Source organism: Plecotus auritus (assembly GCF_963455305.1).
Source record: "Plecotus auritus genome assembly, chromosome: 5".
Classification (NCBI taxonomy): domain Eukaryota; kingdom Metazoa; phylum Chordata; class Mammalia; order Chiroptera; family Vespertilionidae; genus Plecotus; species Plecotus auritus.
The window spans coordinates 42073169-42097902 of NC_137776.1; the positions used below are offsets into that span (position 1 = coordinate 42073169).

Here is a 24734-nt window from a genome sequence, read left to right on the forward strand (position 1 = left end):
TATTAGCATAGAAATTTGATTGGATAAGGGGATCATTGTACATCCTGACCTTTGTTGATGGAGCAATCTGTTTGTCAAGTTCCATGTTCCATTCTGTTTGATTTTAGTTTGTTAGTACTCTTGCCAGGCCCTCGGGGACCTTGTATTACATAGTTGTTATCCAGCCACCATCATGGGCTTAGAATTTTCTTTTTGCGGGGGAGACCCACCATGACAAAATAATTATACATTTGTTCATGAGGCAGCTTTAAATAGAATAATTCTGTAAAATGTTTATACTTTAGACTTTAACAATGATAATAATTGTAAAATTGTACAAGGCTGTTGATCTAATGAATCTGTTTTTAACTTAGCTAAGATTTTACAGCAAAGCTTTTAAAATAAATCCTATCTAATAAAAGAATAATATGCAAATTGACCATCACTCCCACACACAAGATGGCTGCCCCCATGTGGACACAGATGGCTGCCACAAGATTGCCAGCAGGGGAGGGCAGTTATGGGCAATCAGGCCAGCATGGGAGGGCAGTTGGGAGGGCCAGGCCTGCAAGGGAGGGTAGTTGGGAGGGGGACCAGACCTGCAGGGGTGAGCAGTTGGGGGGGACCAGGCCTTCAGGGGAGGGCAGTTGGGGGGGACCAGGCTGACAAGGGAGGGCAGTTAGGGGTGACCAGGCCAGCAGGGGAGCAGTTAGGCATCAATCAGGCTGGCAGGGGAGTGGTTAGGGGGTGATCAGGCTGGCAGGCAGAAGCAGTTAGGGGCAATCAGGCAGGCGAGTGGTTGGGAGCCAGCAGTCTGGGATCCTGGGATCAGGCCTAAATGGGCAGTCGGACATTCCTTGAGGGGTCCCAGATTGGAGGCGGTGCAAGCTGGGCTGAGGGACACATACACACACACCCTGCCCCCACCCCCCCCCTTGCATGAATTTCATGCACCGGGACTCTAGTATTTTAATAAGTGCCTTTTCAACATTTGACATAATGATATAATCATCTTGTATCTACAAGTTCTGAAAGTTAGCAATGAATGTAATTTACCTACATAGAAGAATAAGTATAATTAAATGCAGGCTGCTTACATGGATGCCAGGCTGAGATCAGAGTCCTTACTTTGGCATCAGGAAAACAACCATTACTGTTCGATCTATACTCTTGGCAGATTCTCTTTTTGCTGACTTTTTATTTCCTAATGGATGGGGTTGACCTGAATGAAGACTTGTCATTACAGATAAATGCTTCAGGTGCCTTTCTCTTTTTTCTGTTTTTAGGATCAATGTAAATGAGGTATGACAGTCTATTAAACACCATTGCCAGTAATATTCTGGAATGATTCGAAATATAATGCAGAGTTTATTAAGGAAATTCATTACCAAAAATATCATTGAAATAGGAATTTTAATTATTCTGGGACACTGTATAAGAACATTGGTGGAAATTTTAATAGTTGGGAACATTTTCCAATACTGTTCATTTCCTCTTGAAGTAAGAAGGGGATTATATGCATATAATAATTTGAAGTCCTATATAGGCATACAGGAAAAATTGGAATCCTTCCAGGGGTGGGGAACATTTTTCTGCCAAGGGCCATTTGGATATTTATAATATCATTTGTGGGCCATACAAAATTATCAATTGAAAAATAGCCTGCTGCCCTGACTGGTTTCGCTCAGTGGATAGAGCATCAGCCTGCAGACTGAAGGGTCCCAGGTTCGATTCCAGTCAAGGGCATGTACTTTGGTTGCGGGAACATCCCCAGTAGGGGGTGTGCAGGAGGCAGCTGATCGATTTTTCTAGCTCTCTATCCCTCTCCCTTCCTCTCTGTAAAAAATCAATAAAATATTTTTTAAAAGAAAAATAGCCCGCTATATATGGTCAAACATTTAATTAACTCACCCCTGATGCCTTGGCAGGGCCAGACTAAATGATTTCACAGGCCTCATATGGCCCAGGGGCTAGAGGTTCCCCACCCCTCCATACACGGCTGATGGTAATGTAAAATAGTTCAGCTGTTTTTGGAAAATAGTCTGGAAGTTCTCAAAAGGTTAAACCATATGGTTACCATATGACCTAACAATCCCCAATTCCACTCTTAGGTAAATACCTAAAAAACTAAAAACATATGAAAACTTAGAAACAAGTGTTTATAGCAGCTTTATCAATAGAATAGCTAAAAAGTAGAAACAACCCAAATGCCCATCGACTGATGAATGAATAAGCAAAAGGTGGTACATCTACAGTGGAATATTAGCCAGCCTTAAAAAGGAATGGCATTCAGATATGTAAGACAACACGGAAGAACTTTGAACATATTATGCCAAATGAAAAAAGACAGTCACAAAAGACCTCATATTGTATGATGTGTCATTTAAATCAAATGCCCAGAATAGACAAATCTATAGAGGCAGAAAGTAGATTAGTGGCTGCCAGGAACTGAGGGTGTTGGGAGGAAATGGGGAGTGTGTTAATGGGTTTGGAGTTTCTTTTAGGAATTATGAAATGTTCTAAAATTGTGGCGATGGTTGCACAACTCTGACCATGCTAAATAAACCATTGAATTATACACTTTAAGTGGTTGAATTGTCTGGTGTGTGAAATAGGTCTCAAAAAAACTGTTACATATTTTTTAAAGGCATGCAGTGCCAGAATTTGTCTGATAGAGCACCGCCTGCAACAGCAGTGGCTTACCTGCAGTACGTGGAGGCCACCAGTTAAAGAAGAATGCTTGCTACCGGAGAGGAGTGCATTAAATCTCCTACACCTGGGTTAAGCCATATATCTAAAAAGATCATAGCTAATATCATTGTTAAAAGGGATAGCTGCTGAAATAATACAAGGTTCATTAGAAATAAAGGTTGAAGATAAAAATTTGAGTTCCTGTCCCAACTCCTCTCTGTGGGACAGACCCAGGTTGTAATAACCCCTTTAACCCCTCACTAACTACCCCTTTCCCACAAAGTAAAGGGCCATTTTCAGCTTGTTTTTTTTAGAGAACAAATTGTTTGCATCATAAGTTTCTTAGGAGCAGACAGTAACTATAAGAATCCAAGATTCCTTCCCCTTGTTAAAAGCCTATAATCATCTCTGATTTGCATAAAACATGCCAACTGGTCACCAAATAACTGTATAGTGAAGAGCATCTGGCTTCAAGAGGCTCCTCCCTGCTTCTCCTACATTTTTTGGCTAATCAGAGACAATGGTTAGACAACAGGATGATCTCATTCTGCCCCACCTGCCAGCAGGATCAGTGTACTGTTTATCAGGGAGACTGAGCAGCCTGGGCTCTTACATAGGGAAGTATTTTGCATCACTGTCTTCGACAATGAGCAAGAAGACCCATTTTGACTGTATTTTCTCCTCTTGTGCCATTTTCTTACTTCTAGAGTACCTTTCTTGCTTGCAGGTTGCGGCTCAGCGGTCTTATTTTTGCACCCTAGGTTGGAGAAGGAGATGGATGTGAGCAAGAGATTGAATTTATTTTTGTTTTGTTCTTGGCAGGCAGTACATGCCACACTACTACCCTTCCTGCTCTTGTGCGCACACCTACTCTGATGATGCAGCCTTCACTGGATATCAAACCATTTATGTCTTTCCCAGTGGACAGTAGTTCTGCTGTTGGACTCTTTCCAAATTTTAACACAGTGAGTAAATGCATTTTTATTTTGTGTCCTCCTCTGTTTCTTTTGTGAATAGGCAATTGGTATGGCCTGTTTCTAAAGTGTGTAATTTTAAACCATATATTGGTTATACCGCTCAGCTGTATTATGGAAGATAATGTGTCACCCATGGGAATTAGTCCAAATAATAGCCAGCATATTTATTTTACAAGTATTTCCACAGACAGATTTTCACTTGTTGCTTTGAATAATTTTGATAACTTTTCAGTGGTGTGAGAACCCATATTATTTCTGGGATGCTGTTCACACGCTCAGGAACACAATTTAGAGCTATGAGCCACATTGATTTTTCCCTTCTACTACAAAGAAAAAAAAAGTATATGCTTTATCTCCCTGGGTATATTTTTATTTGGGAGATATTTTAGATAAACACTCTTACACAAACAGAATTTTTATTTGAAGCCTTTTGTGGATTATGTGAATTTGACTCTATTAGTAACAAGAAAAATTCATTTAAATCTGCATATGTGTTGTCTGTATGACACCTTAACATCCCATTTAAAATGCAGGCTAGCCTGGCTGGCATGGACCTTTGAACCAGGAGGTCACGGTTTGATTCCTGGTCAGGGCACTTGCCCTGGTTGTGGGCTCAATCCCCAGTGTGAGGCATGCAAGAGGCAGCTAATCAATGATTCTCTCTCATTATTGATGTTTCTGTCTCTCTCTCCCTCTCCCTTCCTCTCTGAAATCAACAAAAATATATTATAAAATAAAATGTATGATAAATATTAGAGAATTACCTGTTATTACCAATGTTCTTCATTCAAGTCAGCTGACCTTCAATCTGAATAAAAGACATTTTGCAGGTTAGAGAAGTAGAGCATGACATCTGCCAACAATAGAATTCAGCTTAAAAAATTATATATTTACATATATATATATATATATATATATATATATATCCATAATCAGATTACAAACATATAGTAGGAGAGAAGATTAAAACCAGTTCAGGTGATTGCATGAATTATGTCTTGTTCATCAATACAATAAATACTTGTTCATCAGTTGGGCATGATGGTTGACATAAAGGATACAGGATTATAGACGCTGCTGTAATCAAGAAAAAGAATTACATTATCAACACCACCAGACCTCGAGCATCTGCGGTACTGCCAAATGTTTCCTTTTGCAAACTTATCTTTTATATGAAATGAAAACAGCAAGAGGATGATTTCTCAGGGGCTTAAATAAAATCTGCTGACAGGCCTTCTGTTGTGGCTTTGCATTGGTAAGGTAATTAGAAGTTAGGGGATCAGCCAACTTTTTAAGGAGAACTGGCCTTGACTTACCAAGTAAACAGTTGAATGTTTTTTTCCTTCTTTGGGTTTTTCAGGGACAAATCAGACAGTACTTTTAAAAAGGCATTAAAAGGTGAACATCATTTGTAGTGCAGTGAAACAGCTCGGTAAGGTAGATCACATCTGCCCTGGTCACATTACTCACTCCATCAGAAGTGACCCCAAAGATTGTGCCATCTCAGGGAGCTTGAACTCAAGCAAGACTGTTGTAGACTCTATTGAAACACAGGTCGCATATTCCAAACATCACTAAATTCAGTTATTTACTTCTTAAAACACTTAGCTGGTGTTAGTGTTTTGATTAATGTGTCTTTGGAAGACAGCATTTGTAGCTATTGCACAAGTCCAGTTGCCGTCAGGAGGTAGCATTGATGATGTGGGTAGGTACAAGTGGCTCCTACTGTAGTTCACCTCTGTATTTTTTTTAATACAAGTAATACATAGATACTTATTTCTAAGATTCAAATAAAACATTAACATCCAAAGAGAAAATACATATATGCATAACCCATGGACACAGACAATAGTGCTGTGAAGGCTTGGGAGGGGGTGGGAGCAGGGTGGAGGCAGTCAATGGGGGTTTAAGGGGGCATCTGTAATACTTTCAACAATAAAGATAAAAAAAATTTAAAGAGCAAAATATGACGTTCACTATTCCCTACTCCTGCAAACAAACTTATTCCCTTCCAGAAGTATGTTATGTACATACCTAAAAGGAACACAATCACAGTTGTCTTTTTACAATTATGATCAAATTAACATTATTCTCTAAGTCACTTTTTTCAGTTATCTAAGTGTCTTACATATACCTCTAAGTTCTTAAGGATTGTAAAACAAAAAAGTGGAAAGAATATGTTCATAAAGTGTTTTTTAAGATAAAAATAGTATCATAATGGCTTATAATTTTGTGTAGGGCTTACTCATATACTAACTTATCTTTTGTTTGTTTCTGTATTATACATAGTAATTAACCTTATGATACATTTGAGAATATCCAAGGAATAATTCTAGTAAAAGAAGTTCTTTTTTTTCCTTTCTTGGAATAAAATAAACTTGTAATTTTCCAATTAAGATACTTTTTGGTTAAGGTGAAGAATATAGTAAAGAACTATATTAGGTAATAATTTTCTCAATATATTACATCAAAGGCATTTATTAGACAGAGAGCCCTTTTGATAGTATGTTAAAAATTAAGTCATCACAGGGGACCCTCTATCATCTTGTAACAAAATGAATTTCTAGGATCATTGGAGGGTTTCCTATGATTTTTTTCACTAAACTGCAGTTTTAATTACTCTAACCCAGGGGTGGGCAAACTTTTTGACTCGAGGGCCACAATGGGTTCTTAAACTGGACCGGAGGGCCAGAACAAAAGCATGGATGGAGTGTTTGTGTGAACTAATATAAATTCAAAGTAAACATCGTTACATAAAAGGGTACGGTCTTTTTTTTTTTATTTCAATAGTTTTATTCATTTCAAACATTTTAACAAGAAGAATGTAAACACTAATTATTATAATTTGAAACTTCAAAAAATGGAGGAATCATAGCACAATAACATACCTTATATTGAAGATGGCAAAGGCAAAATAAAATTGCCTAACAAAGGAAAGGTACAAAAGCCTTTCAAATTAAACTTAAATATAATAAAATAATTTAAAACTAAAACAAATAGAAAAGAACAAAATGTGTAAACAGTAAATTAAACATTTTCTTTAGTGCAACTTCCAAATTATGCCCGGGACGTAGATGTAGATGGCAATGTAGACTGGGTGAAAGGTTTTTGGTCTTTAAAACATCAACTTCAGTGGGAACAGTGTTGTTGGTCTCCTTTTTAGCTAATGCTCTGATACTGTGCTCTCCAGGGGCGTGTCTCCCTACATCACCACGATAACGTGTCTACGCATTCCCAGGGTGATGTCGGGAGACGCGTCCGCGGGCATTACAAGGAGCCTCTGGAAGACTGAGAGGTTGTTCCTTCTACTGAATGGGCGGATATAAATCCACCCACTCAGAAGAAGGAGCTGCGGCCGTGTTTCCCGACGTTGCCATGTTAACACTGCTGCTGGTGAAGGAGCGGAGGGGTGAGCAAGAGAACCCTCCGCTCCTTCGGCTCCACGGGCCGGATCCGGCCTGCGGGCCATAGTTTGCCCACGGCTGCTCTAACCCTTTCTCTAGCAGTGGTTCTCAACCTTTCTAATGCCGCAACCCTTTAATACAGCTCCTCATGTTGTGGTGACCCCCAACCATAAAATTATTTTCGTTGCTACTTCATAACTGTAATTTTGCTACTGTTATGAATTGTCATGTAAATATCTGTGTTTTCTGATATTCTTAGGCAACCCTGCTAGTGGTTCTCAACCTGTGAGTCGTGACCCACAGGTTGAGAACCGCTGCTGTAGAATCTAAGACCATGGGAAAACACAGATATTTACATTACGATTCATAACAGTAGCAAAATTACAGTTATGAAGTAGCAACGAAAATAATTTTATGGTTGGGGGTCACCACAACATGAGGAGCTGTATTAAAGGGTCACAGCATTAGGAAGGTTGAGAACCACTGCTCTAGAGGCTTTTCCATTCTAGTGCTGAACTCTTCCCAACAGATTTCCTATGGTAATTTCATAAAAGTCACTGTCAACATTTTCCTAGAAAACCATTTACATCACTAATAATAATTATACTAGATTATTATATACTAGTGGCCTGGTGCACAAAATTCGTGCACATTAAAAGGGGATTAATTAGAGGAAATAATTTAATATTGCTATTTGCCCTTGAAGTGTCAGAGATGAAAGAAAATTAGTAAAATGTATATGAAAACCTTCCTCCTGTCAGAGTCTGGGGCACACCATGGGACCCAGAGTCAAGTCCCCGCCCACCCACATGGGCCTCAAAACCGCATGATACCCAGACCCAGCCAGCCCCCACCCCCATTGGGCTAGATCCAGACCTGGCCAGTCCCACTCTTACCAAGCCCTGCTGGGCAGGGGACGTAGCCTCAGGTCCCCTGGCCAGGCTCCAAGATGGGAGGCATGGCCTGAGGTCTCCCAGCCCAGCCCAGGGCGGGGGGCGTGCCTTGAGGTTCCCCAATCAAGCCCTGCCGGGGGTGTGTGCAGCCTCAGATCCCCCGTCAAGCCCTGCTGGGCAGGGGGCACGGCCTGAGTTCCCCCAACCCAGCACTGGGGGTGCATCTTGAGGTCCCCCATCCCCCGTCAATCCCCGCTGGGTGGGGAGCACAGCCTGAGGTCCCCTGTCAAGCCCCATCAGGCAGGGGGGGGTGCAGCCTCAGGTCCCCTGGCCCAGTATTGGGGCGAGGAGTGCGGCCCGAGGTCCCCCGGCCTGGTGGGGGGTGCAACCTGAGGTTCCCCGGCCTGGTGCTGGGGCGGGGGGAGCAGCCTGAGGTCCCCTAGCACAGCACCAGGACGTGAAGCGCATCTTGAGGTCCCCCATCAAGCTCCGCTGGGTGGGGGGCATGGCCTCAGGTCCCCTGGCCTGGTGCCAGAGCAGGGGGTGAGGCCTGAGGTCCCCTGTCTAGCTCCACCAGGTGGGGGGTGTGGCCTGAGGTCCCCTGTCAAGCCCAGCCAGGCAGAGGGGCGCAGCCTCAGGTCCCCTGGCCCGGTGCTGGGGCGGGAGGTGTGGTCTGAGGTTCCCCGGCCTGGTGCTGGGGTGGGGGGCGCGGCCTGAGTTCCCCCGACCCAGCACTGGGGGTGCACCTTGAGGTCCTCTATCAAGCCCCGCTGGGTGGGGGGTGCTGCCTGAGGTCCCCCGTCAATCCCTGCTGGGCGGGGGGTGGGGTCTGAGGTCCCCCGGCCTGGTGCCGGGGTGGAGGGCACGGCCTGAAGTCCCCTGTCAAGCCCCACCTGGTGAGGGGGCGCAGCCTGAGGTCCCCTAGCCCAGCATCAGTATGGGAAGCGCACCTTGAGGTCCCCCGTCAAGCCCCACCGGGCAGGGGGCATGGCCTCAGGTCCCCTGGCCTGGCATCGGGGTGGGGGGCATGGCCTGAGGTCCCCTGTCAAGCCCTATGGGGGCGGGGGAGGGCGTAGCCTCAGGTCCCTGCTGATTGCTTGTTAAGGCTTCTTATGGGAACTTGGCTTCAGCTGTGGGTGCAGCCATCTTTGTGATGGAGTGATGGTCAATTAGCATATTCCCTCTTTATTATATAGGATTTGTGATGGTTTATATCCTTCAAAGAACCCAGACTCTAGAATATTTGGGTAGACCGTGATTATTATCTTTATTGTCTAGAGGAGGAAAGAAAGTTAGTAAAGGAAGAACTGAGATTTGAATTAGAATCTTCTAACTTTGAAACTCATATTCTGGCTCTTCTGTGTCATTAGCTCTTTTGGTACTTGTCACTTCCCACCTCTTTCATTGTGAACAAAGCTCAATCAGAAATCTTTTGTGTTCTTGTCTGGAAGCATGGTAGACAATTTTCACAGGAATCAAAAGTAGAAAGAGGAAAGGATTTTTTCCCCATCATTTATCCCCCCATACCCTCTTGTTTGAATGCATAATATGGACCTCTCTACAAACAATATCTATGAAGCAGAAGATATTTTTAAAACAGTTATAATTTCTTGTTAGGCAATTTTTGTGTCTGCCATGAGCTAAAGCTGACCCATTGTTAACCAATTTTAAAAGTATATTCTACTTTGAAAACCGAGGTGAATGCTACTTTAATCACTATTTTTAGACAAGGATGTTAGTAAATATAAGAAATATTTTTAACTCATAGTTATCAGTAGAATGAAAACAGTATACTTTGTGAACATAGCTAAAAGTTGAGAAATTCAAATTTTGCTATTTTTTAAAATTTTATTAAATTTATTGAGGTGACATTGGTTAATAAGGTCATATAGGTTTCAAGTGTACATTTCTATGATACATAATCCTTATATTGCATTATGTGACCACCTCTCAAAGTCAAATCATCTTCTGTCACCATATATTTGGTCCCCTTTTTCTTTTCCTCTGCCCAACCCCTTCCCTCTGGCAATCACCATATTGTTGTCTGTGTCTATGAATTTAAGTTTTATATCCCACATATGAGTGAAATCATATGGCTCTTAGCGTTTTCTGACTGACATACTTTGCTTAGTATAATATTCTCAAGATCCATCCATGTCACAAACGGCAGTCTTTTCTTATGGCTGAGTAGTATTCCATATTATATACGTGCCATATCTTCTTTATCCAATCCTCTATTGAAGGACACTTGTTTTCTCTATGTCTTTGTCACCATGTTTATGGAGCAAATAATTTTTGACAAAGGAGCCAAAAAAAACATGGAGAAAAGAAAGCATCTTCATTAAATGATGCTGGGAAAATTGGAAAGCCACATGCAAAAGAATGAATCTAGACTACAGTTTGGCCCCATATACAAAAATTAATTCAATATGTATCAAAGACCTATGCATAAGATATGAAACAATAAATTACATAGAAAAAACCATAGGTACTAAACTTATAGATCTTACTCGTAGAGAACATTTTATGAATTTGACCACAAAGGCAAGGGAAGTAAAGGCAAAAATAAATAAATTGACTATATAAAAATAAAAAGCTTCTGCACAGCAAAATAAACCACCAACAAAACAAAAAGGCAACCAACCGAATGGGAGAAGACATTTGTAAACAACAGCTCTGACAAGGGGTTACTAAACAAAATATATGAAGAACTCATATGACTCAATACCAAACTATCCAACTAAAAAATGTGCAGATGACCTGAGCAAACACCTCTCCTAAGAAGATCTACAAATAGCCAATAAAGATGTTCAACTTCACCAGCTGTTAGGGAAATGCAAATCAAAACTACAATGAGATGCCATATCACGCCTGTTAGAATGGCTATTATTGACAAGATAGGTAATAACAAGTGTTGGAGAGGTTGTGGAGAAAAAGGAACCCTCATTCACTGCTAGTGGGAATGGAAACTGGTACAACCACTATGGAAAACAGTATGGCAGCTCCTCAAAAAATTAAGAATAGGGTTACCCTGTGACCCAGAAACCCCTCTTCTGGATATCTACCGAAAAACTCAAAAACATTTATTCACAAGACATATGCACCTCTAAGTTCATTGCAGCATTATTCATGGTGCTATTTTCTTTATGTGGATTTAATGTATAGATGGAAATCACTGATAATTTATGATATATATGCAGAGTGTCTCAAAAAATGTATATACACTGTAACAGCTGGTAGCTTAATTTTGAAAATTAAGTGTATTTTAATAAACACTGCTTTATAATTATTCAAAGTGTGTGTATGTATTTATATATAAAGTATATATACTCCTCTCTCTCATTACATAGATATATGTAAAGTAATGGTTTCCTCTTGTTTTTACAATTGAGTACGATAATGTTACACCAGAAACATAGCAAGAATGAAGTGGGATTCTGTCAGATTCCAAAACAGAATAGGCACCTGTTCTCTCGTGAAGTGTACACAATTAAGAGATGTGCAGCAGAGTATTTGTTTAGTGGCTGTCTTGCCTTATGCTCCATGACTGACATAATCTCTCTCAGTGTTTATATGTGAAGAGTTAGGAGGTCATTCGAGACAGTGACCCAGCAGAGTTATGAAGAGCCATGCTAGGGAAAATGGCGATCACTGATAATTTATGATGGGCTGTATGTCAAGGATGCATGTCTGGAGAACGATGATGTTAACACGGCACTTCAGCAGCTGTACTTTAGAGAGGCGCCATGTTGAGCCACTTATAGGTAAAAGACTGTGCAAACAAAAACATAAATTTTCAAAGATGTGGACCTTTATATCTGAAGCCTAATAGGCTTCTCTGCCTGGCTACCCACTAATGTTCACCTCAACCCCTGCCACTGCACCTTCAATTATTTGTTGTTCGGGACTCAACTTAGCTATCACCTCCTTCACAGGAAATCTTCTGTGACTCTTCATGCTTGAATTAAGTGTCCACTCTCTGTATTTTCAAAGTACCCCCAGATTACCTCCACTATTGTAGTTGGTCCACCGCAGTCTAATTACCTGATTATCTATCTTGCTCACCAGAATGCCAGGTCCTTGAGAACAGGAGCTATATCTCATTTATCTGTGTATGCTTGTTGTCTGGCCCACATGCATAATAATACCTTTTTTGAAGGAAGAAGGAAAGGTCCCCAGTTTCTTGGTTGTGAATGTTCATGTTTCCCCATCCAGCGAAGGGAATACCAACATTTCTGCACTCCCAAGTGAGGAGTGAGGGGCTCAGGTGTTTACTTTTGTTTTTATTTTCCTGAGAACTGTCTTTTTTAATCTAAAGGTAATAATCAGTTACAAACTTTTCCCCAGCTATAGTTCCAGCTTTCTCTGTATGGTTGGTGTGGAAACTTTCAAGTATCTACTAAGTTCCTGTACTAAACCCCAGTTTCAAGAGCATTTAGTGAGAAAACAAAGTCATTAGTTACTAAATTTTATTGAAAACATAGTCTATACACTAGAGAGTTCTGGGTTTTGGAGAAAAGGTAAATAAAATTACCGTAGGGCCCAAGAAACTTGTAAGAAATAGAATAAATACACTACAAAAGACAAGAAAATAAAACCCAAGAAATATAGACAGGATGAAAATAGTTACTGAACTACTATAATGTTCAAGAAATAATTATTTTTGTATGCTAGTAGAGCTTTTCATTATTTTTTTATTCACTGTACTTTAAATGCCAAATACTCCATGGACATCCTCTGGTTATTGTACGTAATGTTTTGGTAGCTTCCAAAATTTATATACTTATTTCTCCTATTAGATTTAGAATCTACCTTCTCCTTTAGTGTGAATCCAATTTTTATCTTTGTTCAACTGGGATAATACTTGGTGTTTAACAATTGAGATAATACTTAATGTTAAATTCTCCTTAAGAAGATACTTCTTTAGTCCTGGCCAGTGTGGCTCAGTTGGTTGGAGTATCATCCATCATCCCACACACCGAAAGGTTGCAGCTTCAATTCCAGTCAGAGCACATACCTGGGTTCCAGGTTCCATCCCTGGCACATGCAGGAAGCAGTCAAAGTTTCTCTCATACATTGGTCTCTCTCTCTCTGTCTCTCTCTCTCTCTTTCTCTCCTCCTCTCTAAAATCAGTAAAATTTACCCTTGAGTGAGGGGTGGAAAAAAAAAGACACTCTTCAGAACTCTTCAGAATTGAAATAAATTGCATATTTACCACAATGGATAGTATCAGTCCTATATAATAAAGAGGTAATATGCAAATTGACCCTCATGTCCTCGCACAAGATGGCCACTCCCATGTGGTCAAAGATGGCTGCCTCCATGTGGTCAAAGATGGCCACCACAAGATGGCTGGCAGGGGAGGGCAGTTGGGGGCGACCAGGTTGGCAGGGGATGACAGTTGGGGGGGACCAGGCCTGCAGGAGAGGGCAGTTAAGGGTGACCAGGCCTGCAGGGGAGGGAAGTTGGGGGTTACTGGGCCAGCAGGGGAGCAGTTAAGCATCGATCAGGCTGGCAGGGGAGTGGTTAGGGGGTGATCAGGCTGGCAGGCAGGCAAATGGTTAGGAGCCAGCAGTCCTGGATTGTGAGAGGGATGTCCGACTGCCGGTTTAGGCCGATCCCTGTGGATCAGCAGTCGGAGATCCCCCAAGGGGTCCCAGATTGGAGAGGGTGCAGGCTGGGCTGAGGGACACCCCCCCCCACCCAGTGCACAAATTTCGTGCACCGGGCCTCTAGTTTAGTATAATAAAATAAGTATAGTAGAAGACATATGCACACATGCTGTAATGGACTGAATGTTTGTATCCTCCTCTCCAAATTCATATGTTGAAATCCTAACACTCAAGTGTAGACATTTAGAGAAGTAATTAAAGTTAGATGAGGTCATAAGGGTGGGACCCTCATAATGAATTAATGTCCTTCTAAGAAGAGCTCTCAGAGAGCTTTCCCTCATCCCACCATGTAGGTACATTGTGCAAATACAGCCATTTCTAAGCCAACAAGAAACTTCTCACCAGAATATGTCCATGCAGGAACCCTGATCTTGGACTTCCCTCCTCCAGAACTATGATAAAGTAAATTTCTGTTATATAAGCCACCCAGTCTGTGGTATTTTGTTACGGTGGCCCAGCCAGACTAAGACACATGCCCAATGTATATATTGTATGTGATGATGTGTAGATCAAGTTTCTTTTTAACAGCCGTATATTGGGAACACGTACAGATGTATTTGTTGGACTCCCCAGAGCTATAGCTATAGGCAAGAGCTGCCTTGAAACCAGTCACCTGTCAGTTTCTCTGCAGATTGGCAGGTGTGTTCCATGCTTATTTTAAATGTCTTTGTCAGTTCTGTCATGTTTTTGCAATTGCTACAGGAAAGCACAAGTACAATGGAGGTCACTGCTGCTTTATTGCAAGAGACTCAACAATCATATTTTTGTGAAAAATAATCTGATTTTTGCTTCCAACCTTGAAATTATTTTTTTCCTGATGCATGAACAAATATATGGAACAGAGTAAATATTATTCCTAAAAGTGTGAAGTCCCAAATTGCTATATGATTCTTTGAATCATTCATGACAGACTGTGAAATGATCTGTATGTTTACCATTTATTTTATCATTCTAGATTCTTTGAAATTATGGGTCATTTGTAGCTTGGCAATAGCAACAAATTTTTAAATTTTGTCTTTCTTGTACTAGAATTTTATATATATATATCCAGGAGATCTAAAATAAAGAAATTGGGAGTCAAAAGTCACATTTTGCTATTAATTCATGCCATGCTTCCTGTGAAGTGTTCTTGTAGGGAAACCTGAAGTAAGCAGAACATTTAACATTTTTATCTGCTTTTAATGCCTTTATCTACTTAATTAAGTCCTTATTTAAATACTTGGATACATATTTTTTCTTTTATTTGAATTTTTTATTTAATTTGATTTAAGAAAAATGCTCTCCCTCTGCAAATGCAACCCAAATGTGAATTTTTGCTGAGTTTTTTTTTTTATTCTATAATGCTTTACTGTCACTAAAAAGTTATATATTCCATATTTCCTACTAGTATGTCTAACTACTTGAAATGACACATTCATCTCAGTCATATATAAAAAGAGAATATGGTCGATTTTTTACTTTTAGGATGTGTTTAAAATATATTGAAGGATAATATTATTTTATATGTGTAAAGAAATGTATAGTATTAAAATATACCAAGTTGAAATTTTCATAGTTACTCTAATTTACTAGAAAAGGAAGAAGAGAATGGCCTAAAATGGCACTTAGGCAAGTGAACAGCAGTACTACCCAGATCATTAGAAAAAAAGATGGTTCTAGAAAATCTTTGAAATGTGGTACGAAACTAATGAAGATTTAGTACACATATTTAAGCATAGATTCCTGACTAGAAAATTTTTATCCCTGTTAAATGTGACAGAGCGAAAAATTATGTAAACATGACCACTAGAAGGAAAAAATACTACATCTTCATTATTGTCTCCCTTTCCCCTTGAAACCACAAACATGTCCTTTTTATTTTTTAATATAGTTTATTAATTTTTTACAGAGAGGAAGGGAGAGGGATAGAGAGTTAGAAATATAGATGAGAGAGAAACATCGATCAGCTGCCTCCTGCACACCCCTTACTGGGGATATGCCCGCAACCAAGGTACATGCCCTTGACCAGAATCAAACTTGGGACCCTTCAGTCCACAGGCCAACGCTCTATCCACTGAGCCAAACCGGTTAGGGCAAACATATCCTTTTTAAATGTAACTCATGTCCCTTGCCTTATTCAATACTCTCAAGATTGATCTACTAAAGACTTTGTGTTTACGTCTCTCTTTCTCTGCTGACTCTTGAAACCCTTTTAGAAAATGCCAGTATTATTTGTATGTATATGTACATGTATGTTTATATAATGTGTGGTCATATGTGTTTTTCCCCTAATTAAATTACTTGTTCAGGGTACCTGAACAAGCATTCATTCATAACCACGTACTGAATGTGTACATGTGCCAGTCATCATGCTAAGGAGGAGTTATAGCAAATAAGATAGAAGCTATTCACTGTCTGATAGAAATTACTTCCTTCTCTTGTATAATTCACCATAGCATAATAGACGAGTCTGCTCACAGAGAATAAGAGTCAATTCAGTTAATTAAAGCTGCCTGAAAACAACAGAGTAAGATTTTGATGGACCTTCCTGGGGTATGAGGAGCTCAAGAAAAGAGGCATCCGTAGTCTCACCATGCTCTGTCCTCTTGTATGTCCCTTTCATTATCCTAGTCTCAACCTCATATGGCTCTGGGGCTTCATCTTTAGTGCTAGAGTTTCAAGGATTATGTGTACTTGGAGGGTACATCAGATTTTCTGGCAAGACAGGTCTTCAGTCTTGGTGTTGTTCCAGCTCAGCATTTTTCAAGAGTAGAGTCAACTTGGAAAAAGTGTCTATGTCAGGCCCTCTTCTTAAAAAAAAATTATTCTTAACAAATCATCAGTTAATATAAAAAGATAAAAACAACAACCTTGTTCTTAAGGTCTCTCAGTGAATGAGCTTTTCTGTGCCTGTGGTAAAGTAGAAGAGTTTAATAAATATAAAAAAGTAGCAAAATATTATTGGGCATTCCCTCCAGCCTAGAAAATGTATTTCTAAATTGGTTGCTCTATAAACATCAATTGATGGTGGTGTTCCCTGAGAAACTTTTATCAAAAGCTGGGGAACCCATCCCATAGCACAGAGCATCTTCTTTCCGCCCTCTCATTCTTGTATTCAAAGTTAAGTCTCAAACCTCTTTTGGAGAGAGAAAAGCATCTTTTGGGATATTCCAGTCCCTTTACTTTTATAGTTGATGTTGAGGGTGCTAAAGATGAATTGAAGTGCTACTTAGCAATCTGTGAAGTTTCAACATCTTTGTGGAGCTCAGTAGGAATCTTGGGAAAATACTTTTTCAGAGATTTAGCTGTCAATTTGGGTTTTCTTGCCCTCCTTATTGTGTCCTGATGCTTGAAATAAGATGAAAAAAAAAACCATAAATTATATAAACAATACCTAATTTTTATGGAATTCTAGTGTAAGGGGGCTTTAGCATACTTTTTAAAATATGTTTTTATTGATTTTCAGAGAGAGGAAGGGAGAGGGACAAAAAAGAGAAAGACATCAATGATGAGCCAGAATCATCAATTGGTTGCCTCCTGCACACCCCCTTACTGGGGATGGAGCCTGCAACCCGGGCATGTGCCCTGACCAGGAATCAAACCGTGATCTCTTGGTTCATAGGTCAATGCTCAACCACTGAGCCACACCAGCCAGGCAGGCTTTAGCATATTTGAAACACATTCTACAATTAGTTTTTTAAAATTCATCCATTTATGAAATAGGCTACATGTGTCATTGTTGTACCCTTTTTTTTTTGCAAATCAGAAGATTGAGGAATATAATCCAATCTTCTAATTTCTTCCAGCAGGCAGCTCTGCCACTGAAAGGGGAAAACCTAAATATTAGACAAGAGCTGGTCTCCACCCTACCATTTCCTAAATTTAAATGTGTGTATTCCTCACAGGTTATTCATGTGAGGCATAGTTTTTAAAGTACCCAATAAATCCTGTGGCTCCTAAAGTCAGGGTGAAATACTCTCCTTTGCAGTATATTCTATAGAAGATGGGTTTTTTTCCTTGTCCGTCTTAATACTTGTTTTCCCATGATGTGGACACTTTCTAGAGCCAGGATCTGAGTGGTATAATAGAACATACTAGTATATCTGATCTCTTTTACAGGCTTAGGATTTATATATAATTAGAGGTGTACAGAAAGTCTCCAACAATTAAAAACATGGGTCTGGGTCTAATTTTTTTTTTTCTTCATGTAGACACCAAACTTCCATAATATGTAAAATGGTCCATTGTCATAATAATATAAGCCACAAAATCTCTATTTCTCAAAATGAGCTGAAGCTATTAGATGCTAAAATGACTCCTAATAGCCGCTATCACATGGCATATACTTAAGTTTTAACTTTTGAAGTACTTACCTTCTAAAGGAATTTGTGACATTCGTTTATTTAGTCAGTCACTCATTCATTGGGTATATCCTTACCTTACCTTCTAAAGGAATTTGTGACATTCGTTTATTTAGTCAGTCACTCATTCATTGGGTATATCCCACCTCTTCCCAAAAGCAACTTGGAGCATTATCTCTCAGAGAAGTAACGCTGCTTGACTTATTCCAAAGAAAGCTTCTAACAGTCCTACCTGACCTTGACTCTGCTTCATGCTATCTGGGGTAGCAGGAGCCCAAGTGGAGGGGAGAGGTGGGTAGAGCCACCGACTTCATGGCATAGGGGGTGAGCACTGAACTCAGAGACTTGCATCTAGACTAATTTTATTTTATCTTAAGAAAAGAACTTTACTCCACTTTTCCTCATTTGAAAACTATGGATGATGTAACCTATACCATTACCTCATTAAAATCTGAGTTATGTTTATGAAGAATTGAGGATATGACTTAATATCTAGAAAATTTCTGGAATTTAATGAGGGCTTAGAAAAAAATTATAACTATATAACATATCACCATACTATTTTTAGTAATTTAAAATACCCATGAATATAAAGTGAGATAATGTTTATTGAAAAACTCTTAAAACAGCAAAACCATTTCTTACAAATGATATTAAGATTTTATGGCTATTTCTATCACTTTGAGCACTTCTTTCTTAACTGCCTTAAATAAAACCAAGTTATGTTTATCACTGAGGCTACTAGCTGTGTGCATTAGAGCAATCCTAATTAAGTAGATGCTAAGGATATACATATGGCCAAGACATGGTTCTGGAATTAAGAAATTCACACTCAGTTTAAAGTAGCCATGCCTAGAACTAAGCAGGTGCTCAATTTATGTTAGCCAAATGAGATAATAGTAGGGCATTCTTAAAGATCAGCATCACCTGACTGCCTGAAAGCAATGAAGAGGGGCTACAACTGAATTTGGAGCAGGACTGAGGAGAGAATACTTTGAGTGGAGGCTGGGAATAACTGCAGTTGGTTTGGTTGGATTACATTTTTCCTTGTTTACCTTCAATGATGTTCAGATTTTAAAGACAATGTATAAAGGTATTTTGAACATGAGAGCTGTGTACCTATGACACATTGTCAGTGAGTCCTAAGACATAACGATGTTTTCTGTTATACTTTTAAAATACTGCTGATTTCCAAACATAGAACTGTTCTTCTCAAATTAATGCATTAATCAAATTGACATTAGTTAAAATAGCAATTTTTAAAAGTATTTTAAACTCGTCATAGTAGTCAACGTATTGTGTTATCTTTCCTGTAGTGATAGTGAAAATTTATTCTAAATATTTTTTGGCTTTTTGACTGTTACAGATCTCCCCTTATCGCTCCTCCCCCTTTTTTCCTGAATTTAAATCACCAATCATATCAGAAGTACCCACTTAACCTGTGCCCTGAATAGTGACATCTAACTCTAAATTTGATGCTTGCTCAAAACAGATTAGCAGTTTTATATCCTATTCTAAAATATTGCATAGATCTTAAGGGTATGTACATATGTAGGTAAACTTTTTTTTTCAGAATACAAGTATTAGCCTAAATGAAACTTTAAAAATTATGCAAGCCAAGATAGTCATAGCTCCATAGCTATTAGGAACAGCAGAGAAATGTATCAATCTTTAGACTTCTGTGCCTTTAGGGGTGGGGGGATGAGAGGCTTAAAATAGATACTTTTAAAATCAGTTTTTTCATAAAAGAACTTTCCAGAAAGGCAGCCTGTAGCACATAGCTCGTCGCTCCTTGTGCAATCAGGCCCTCTATTGTCTTCTGAAAGACAGGCCTGGCCCCTCTGAAAGGTGAGTAGCTTCTGCAGAAGCACTGTGACACCCAGATTCTGGGGAACCATCATTGTGTTACAGAGCAAGAGTTATATCAGAATTTCCTGGGAATCAGTCATCATAGGAAGTTAGCAGCAATTCATAGACTCCTTTTTGTGTTTGCTTCAGCCTCACCAGTAATCACAGAAGATTATAGTCTCCATTTCAGCCTTCCTATCACTGAAATACTCTTTCTCTGCCAAGAACGTGATTGATTTCCAGAGGCCAGCTTTTTTTAAAATATATTTTTTGAATATATGTTTATTGATTTCAGAGAGGAAGGGAAAGAGATAGAAACATCAATGATGAGAGAGAACCATTGATTGGCCATCTCCTGCATGCCTCTTACTGGGGATCGTGCCCTGACTGGAATCTAACCATGACCTCCTGGTTCATAGGTTGATGCTCAACCACTGAGCAACGCTGGCCAGAGCTTCAGAGGCCAGCTTTTAACCACAGCTCTAGGAGACCACTCCCACTGCAATGGTTTAATAACTGTCAACAATAGTTATTGTAATATCGTTGAGGCAGGAATTTTGTGATTCATGACTAATTACATGGAATTTGTTAAATTAAAATAACATAACTTCTCATGTTATTAGATATAGGTACTTGTCCAATTTTAGTAAAAGTGTTAGAGGTTGGAGGTTGGGAAAGACAGCGGGGTGAATAAAAATTTCAAATGAGTATTGTGAAGACTTTAAGTGCCAAGCATCCTGATATTCTGAATTTCAGAAGGAAACAACAGAATAATTCAGAAACATTTCTGAAAAATCTTCATAATGAATAGGAAGATCGTAAATACAAATGATTTTTGCTTCATAACATTGAAACCGTAAAAACTTTCATGAATGTTACTGAGGGATTTTGTGTTTCATGACAATTTGCTATGTGGTTCATGCAGATTTTTCTCTATTGCTTGGTTAGGAAATCTTGATGCCATATCCATGGCCAAAATGTATCTGAAATATAAGCACATTGTTTTTGTTAACCCTCACCCAAGGATAATTGTCCATTGATTTTAGAGAGAGTGGAAGGGAGGGGGAGAGACAGAGAGAGAGAAAAATATCAATGTGAGCAAAACACATTGATTGGTTGCCTCCCACATGTGCCCAGACCAGTGCTGGGGATCAAGCCTGCAACTGACATACATGTCCTTGATGTTAATGGAACCCACAACCCTTCAGTCTGCTGGTTGAAGCTCTAACCATTGAGCAACTGGCCAGGGCAACATTTTTAACTTGATGATGCCACTTGCTATATTCATTTTTATCTTATATGTGTCACTCTATTCAGAATATGTAGATGCAGAGAGGACTTTATGTACATTTGAAATAAATTTTGTGGATAAAGTAGTTTTACCCAGAAGTGACTCCATTTCCTTACAAATTCTTAAGAAAGAAAGACAGTTCAGTTTAAACTACTTTGGGTATGAACTATAGCCCCCTTGCAAATGATGAAAATGATTATAAATCAGATAGATAAATGAAAATGTCAAGGTGTGCCATTAACAGAGCCTTATTCAATAAAGCAATTATTACTGCAGAGAGCAGAGGAAAGCACTTTATTAAAGTTCTTATTTTACTTTACAAGTATGGTATATTTTGCTGAGGAGAATTAAATGTGTACACATATACATTCATACAAAATGGCAATAGCAAAATGAATAAGTGACATAAAATATTTTTATATTACCTGCCCACAAAATCACTTGGACCACTTTTCTAATCAAAGTCCTAAAATAGTAAGTGTGACAGTGAGCCTGCAAGAGGAAGGACAAGTAGAAACACTATGGGTATAGCTGTGACATCCTTGAATGGGAACCAGAGAGGGGCTCCGATAAAATGCAAGATGCCCAGTCAAAACTGAATTTCAGAGAAATAAGAATATCCTATGCAATATTTGGCATATATTTATACTTACAAATGATTTTTATCTGCAAATCTGGAACTGTAATAGGAGATGTGGGTTCTAGTCTTAGCTGAAGAGGCTCAAAAGCAGGTTATTAAAATTCTCCAAATCTGTTCCCATTTTCAAGTGAGGAAGTTGAACCAAAGTCATGCTGGTGGGTCTGGGGCCTGGCCTATCTGATTTAACCAGAACTGCTTTCAGTGTTTCATTGTATTGCATTTTTAGTAGGATCCTGTTTTGAGGTAAGGTGAAGGGAAGGTTTTGGGACCCCAACTAAAACAAACGAAAAAGTAGTTGAAGATGGAGATGTTCTCTGACACTTACCCCATGTAAGGAGAGTGGATGGAGAGTAGAGCCCAAGATGCTCATGCTTGGAGCATCGCAGGTCTGGTGCCTTGCATGGAGCCTTCTCAGTCCTCAACTATCAGGTTCCTTCTCAGTGCAAGAGTAAGAAATGTGTTGTCCTCCATTTGAGGGGGAAAATACTTCATTTCTGCTTTGCTTTGCAGAGTGAAGAATACTTCCCAACAGGCCCAGGTTTCTGATTTTCACTTCTGCCTGTCTGGTGGGGATGTCTTCTCATCGTACACCTTTTAATTTGTGTCAAGGACCTGTTTTGCCTCCCTATCAGGATATATCTGATTAGTTACTGAACAGCCTTTCAAACTTAGCTTTGACAGAATGGTTTTGAAAGAATGTCAGTTAATGCATTTGGCTGTTCAGGAAGTGTATTGATTTTTAAATCAAGAAAGCTCATTACATCCCTAGTCCCTTAGAAAGCCCTTGTAACATTTTTTTTAGCCTGTTTACCAGAAAACGGGCAAACATATTTTTACTTCCTTAGATTTGGAAACTTAGCACCAATAACTTTTTTAAAAATAACTTTTAAAGCTACTGTCATAAGTATGGGCAAGTAATCTAGTTATGTGTATGCCATGTTTTTCTCCTAAAAAATTAAAAATCCTATTTTAAAAAATATTTCTCAGAATTATTTTTGACAATGAATTTTATGTTGTGGAAATTTAATCTTGGAGGCAGTTTTGGGGGTTGTTTTAAAGTCTCTATTTAAAAAAGAAACTCAACAACAGGAACGGGCAAGAATTAGGTCCCTGTATTCTAAGTCAGATATTAGTCTGTCCTTGCTAACTTCAGGCTGGATGCTTTCTTCCAATGTGCCGTAGAATAATCACTAATGTGAATATCTTATTTAGTACTTTTCATACCTATTGACTTTTTATTCTTTAGTCCAGTAAAATGATTTTTTGTTATATTTTACCCTGAGGAGTCACAGTACTAAGTAATATAGGAAACATCTGACTCATTTATCTTAAATTTTCTTGGTGAATCCCGCTCCTGTTCCTGTCACTCTGAATAGTGTACTTTAACTAACTTTGTTGGTATTTTTCTGTGGGCAGTATAGTTTATTGTCAACTGTATATACCTTGGGGTGTTTGTGTGTTTTTTTTCAAATATGAACATACCTCATTGAGAAATACAAGCTATAAATATTTTGAGGATAGTAACTTTTCCACAGAAAAAAATATTAATAGTGTTTGTCATCATTTCATTTCTTCTGTGCTATTAAAACTCACTATAGGTTATCTTATTAATTCTCTTAAAGATTCTGGTAGTTTTTTACTTTTCTTAAAATTTTTATAACTTTTCTCATACTACTTCAAAAAGGCATTTAATAATTTTTTATGAATGCTATTGTTACCTTGCCTTTAACACATGTTATAGATCTTTCATATCTATACACATCCATTGGCCAAAAATTATTTTAGTTATAGGAACATCAAATCTTAATAAAATGGAAACCCTTGCAAGAACTTTTTTTGTGTCCTCGTGGAAAAATACCTCTTGTTCCTAATGGTTTCTAGTCGTATCTAAGTATTTGCTTGTTCAAGAATGGAAACAAGCAAAGAAAAGCACTGGGTTTCCTCAGGAGACATAATTCATAATTACCATCTTGCTTTTTACCTACACTGCAAAGAGAAATTGCAGTTGGGTTGAGGGTGGTCTTCTCTCCCTTAATACATCACATCAACCAATTAGACCTTTCTAAGTATATTTTTAAACCTGAATATGGGTACATATGCAATTGAATTTCATTTCTTTAGCTTACACATCTAATGTTTGCATAGGCACACCAACACCCAAAACATTGCAGGGTGTGTGCGTGTCCACACAATGAGGTATGAGTGGACCTTCAATCAAGTCTCATAACCATTGCTGACATAGCTGAAAGTCTTATTTGTTAAACTGAACTTTTTGAAATGCTCTTTGATGTGGCTTCTTAAATTACCCAGCGGCATAACTACAGCTTTGCTGCATCACCCTGATCCCTGGCAGCATGGAAAAATCACCAGGCATGTGGAGCCAGCCAAGAAAATGGAACATTTTACATTTGTACTGACCATATTTATTACATAAAAGAATCTACTGTCGGAGTTAGACATTCAGCTTCAGTAAAGCCCACAGGTCTAATCTTACGGCAGCTGCCATTTACAAAATAACTACTGACTGAAAAAGAACTTTAAAAAGTATTCCTTTTACCCAGAACAATTTAAAAATTATCTGTCAGAAGCATTAAACTAGTGTTCCACTAAAGGGAGGGAGGTGGTGAAACTCCCATTCATTTGCTTTTAGCTTTTTTGCTTTTACCATTTGGTAACTTTAAAGTTCTAAAAGTGCTACAAACGAAAAACATTTTCTTGTAATATCGTCACAAAACAACTCAGATCTTAGAGAAAAGCGTGTACTTATTTAAAAACCAAAAGCAGTACTCATGGTCATTTTTCTATTCACTAAGTCCCAGGCCAATCACACTGTACAGAAACCCACTAGAAGGGTCTCCAGGTGAGATGCGTCTGGCACGTAGAGAACTTCCGGCGCACAGAACACTTCAGTCTCCCTTTCTCCTTGGGGAGATGGAGACAGCGGTGGCTTTGAGACTCAGTGGCTGTCTTGGGACTTGCTATTTGAATAAAATCTCCTG

General features: G+C 39.0%; 1 protein-coding gene across 6 annotated transcripts in view; it reads left to right on the forward strand.

The window, feature by feature from the left end:
- The window catches only part of ZNF385B (zinc finger protein 385B), a 367474-nt gene that overhangs the window by 283821 nt on the left and 58919 nt on the right, over positions 1 to 24734 (forward strand). For all 6 annotated transcript variants that reach the window (XM_080669117.1, XM_080669112.1, XM_080669115.1 and 3 more), the window contains one exon: positions 3493 to 3635. In XM_080669117.1, coding sequence (XP_080525243.1) covers positions 3493 to 3635 — 143 coding nt within the window. The remainder of the gene's footprint in view (positions 1 to 3492; positions 3636 to 24734) is intronic.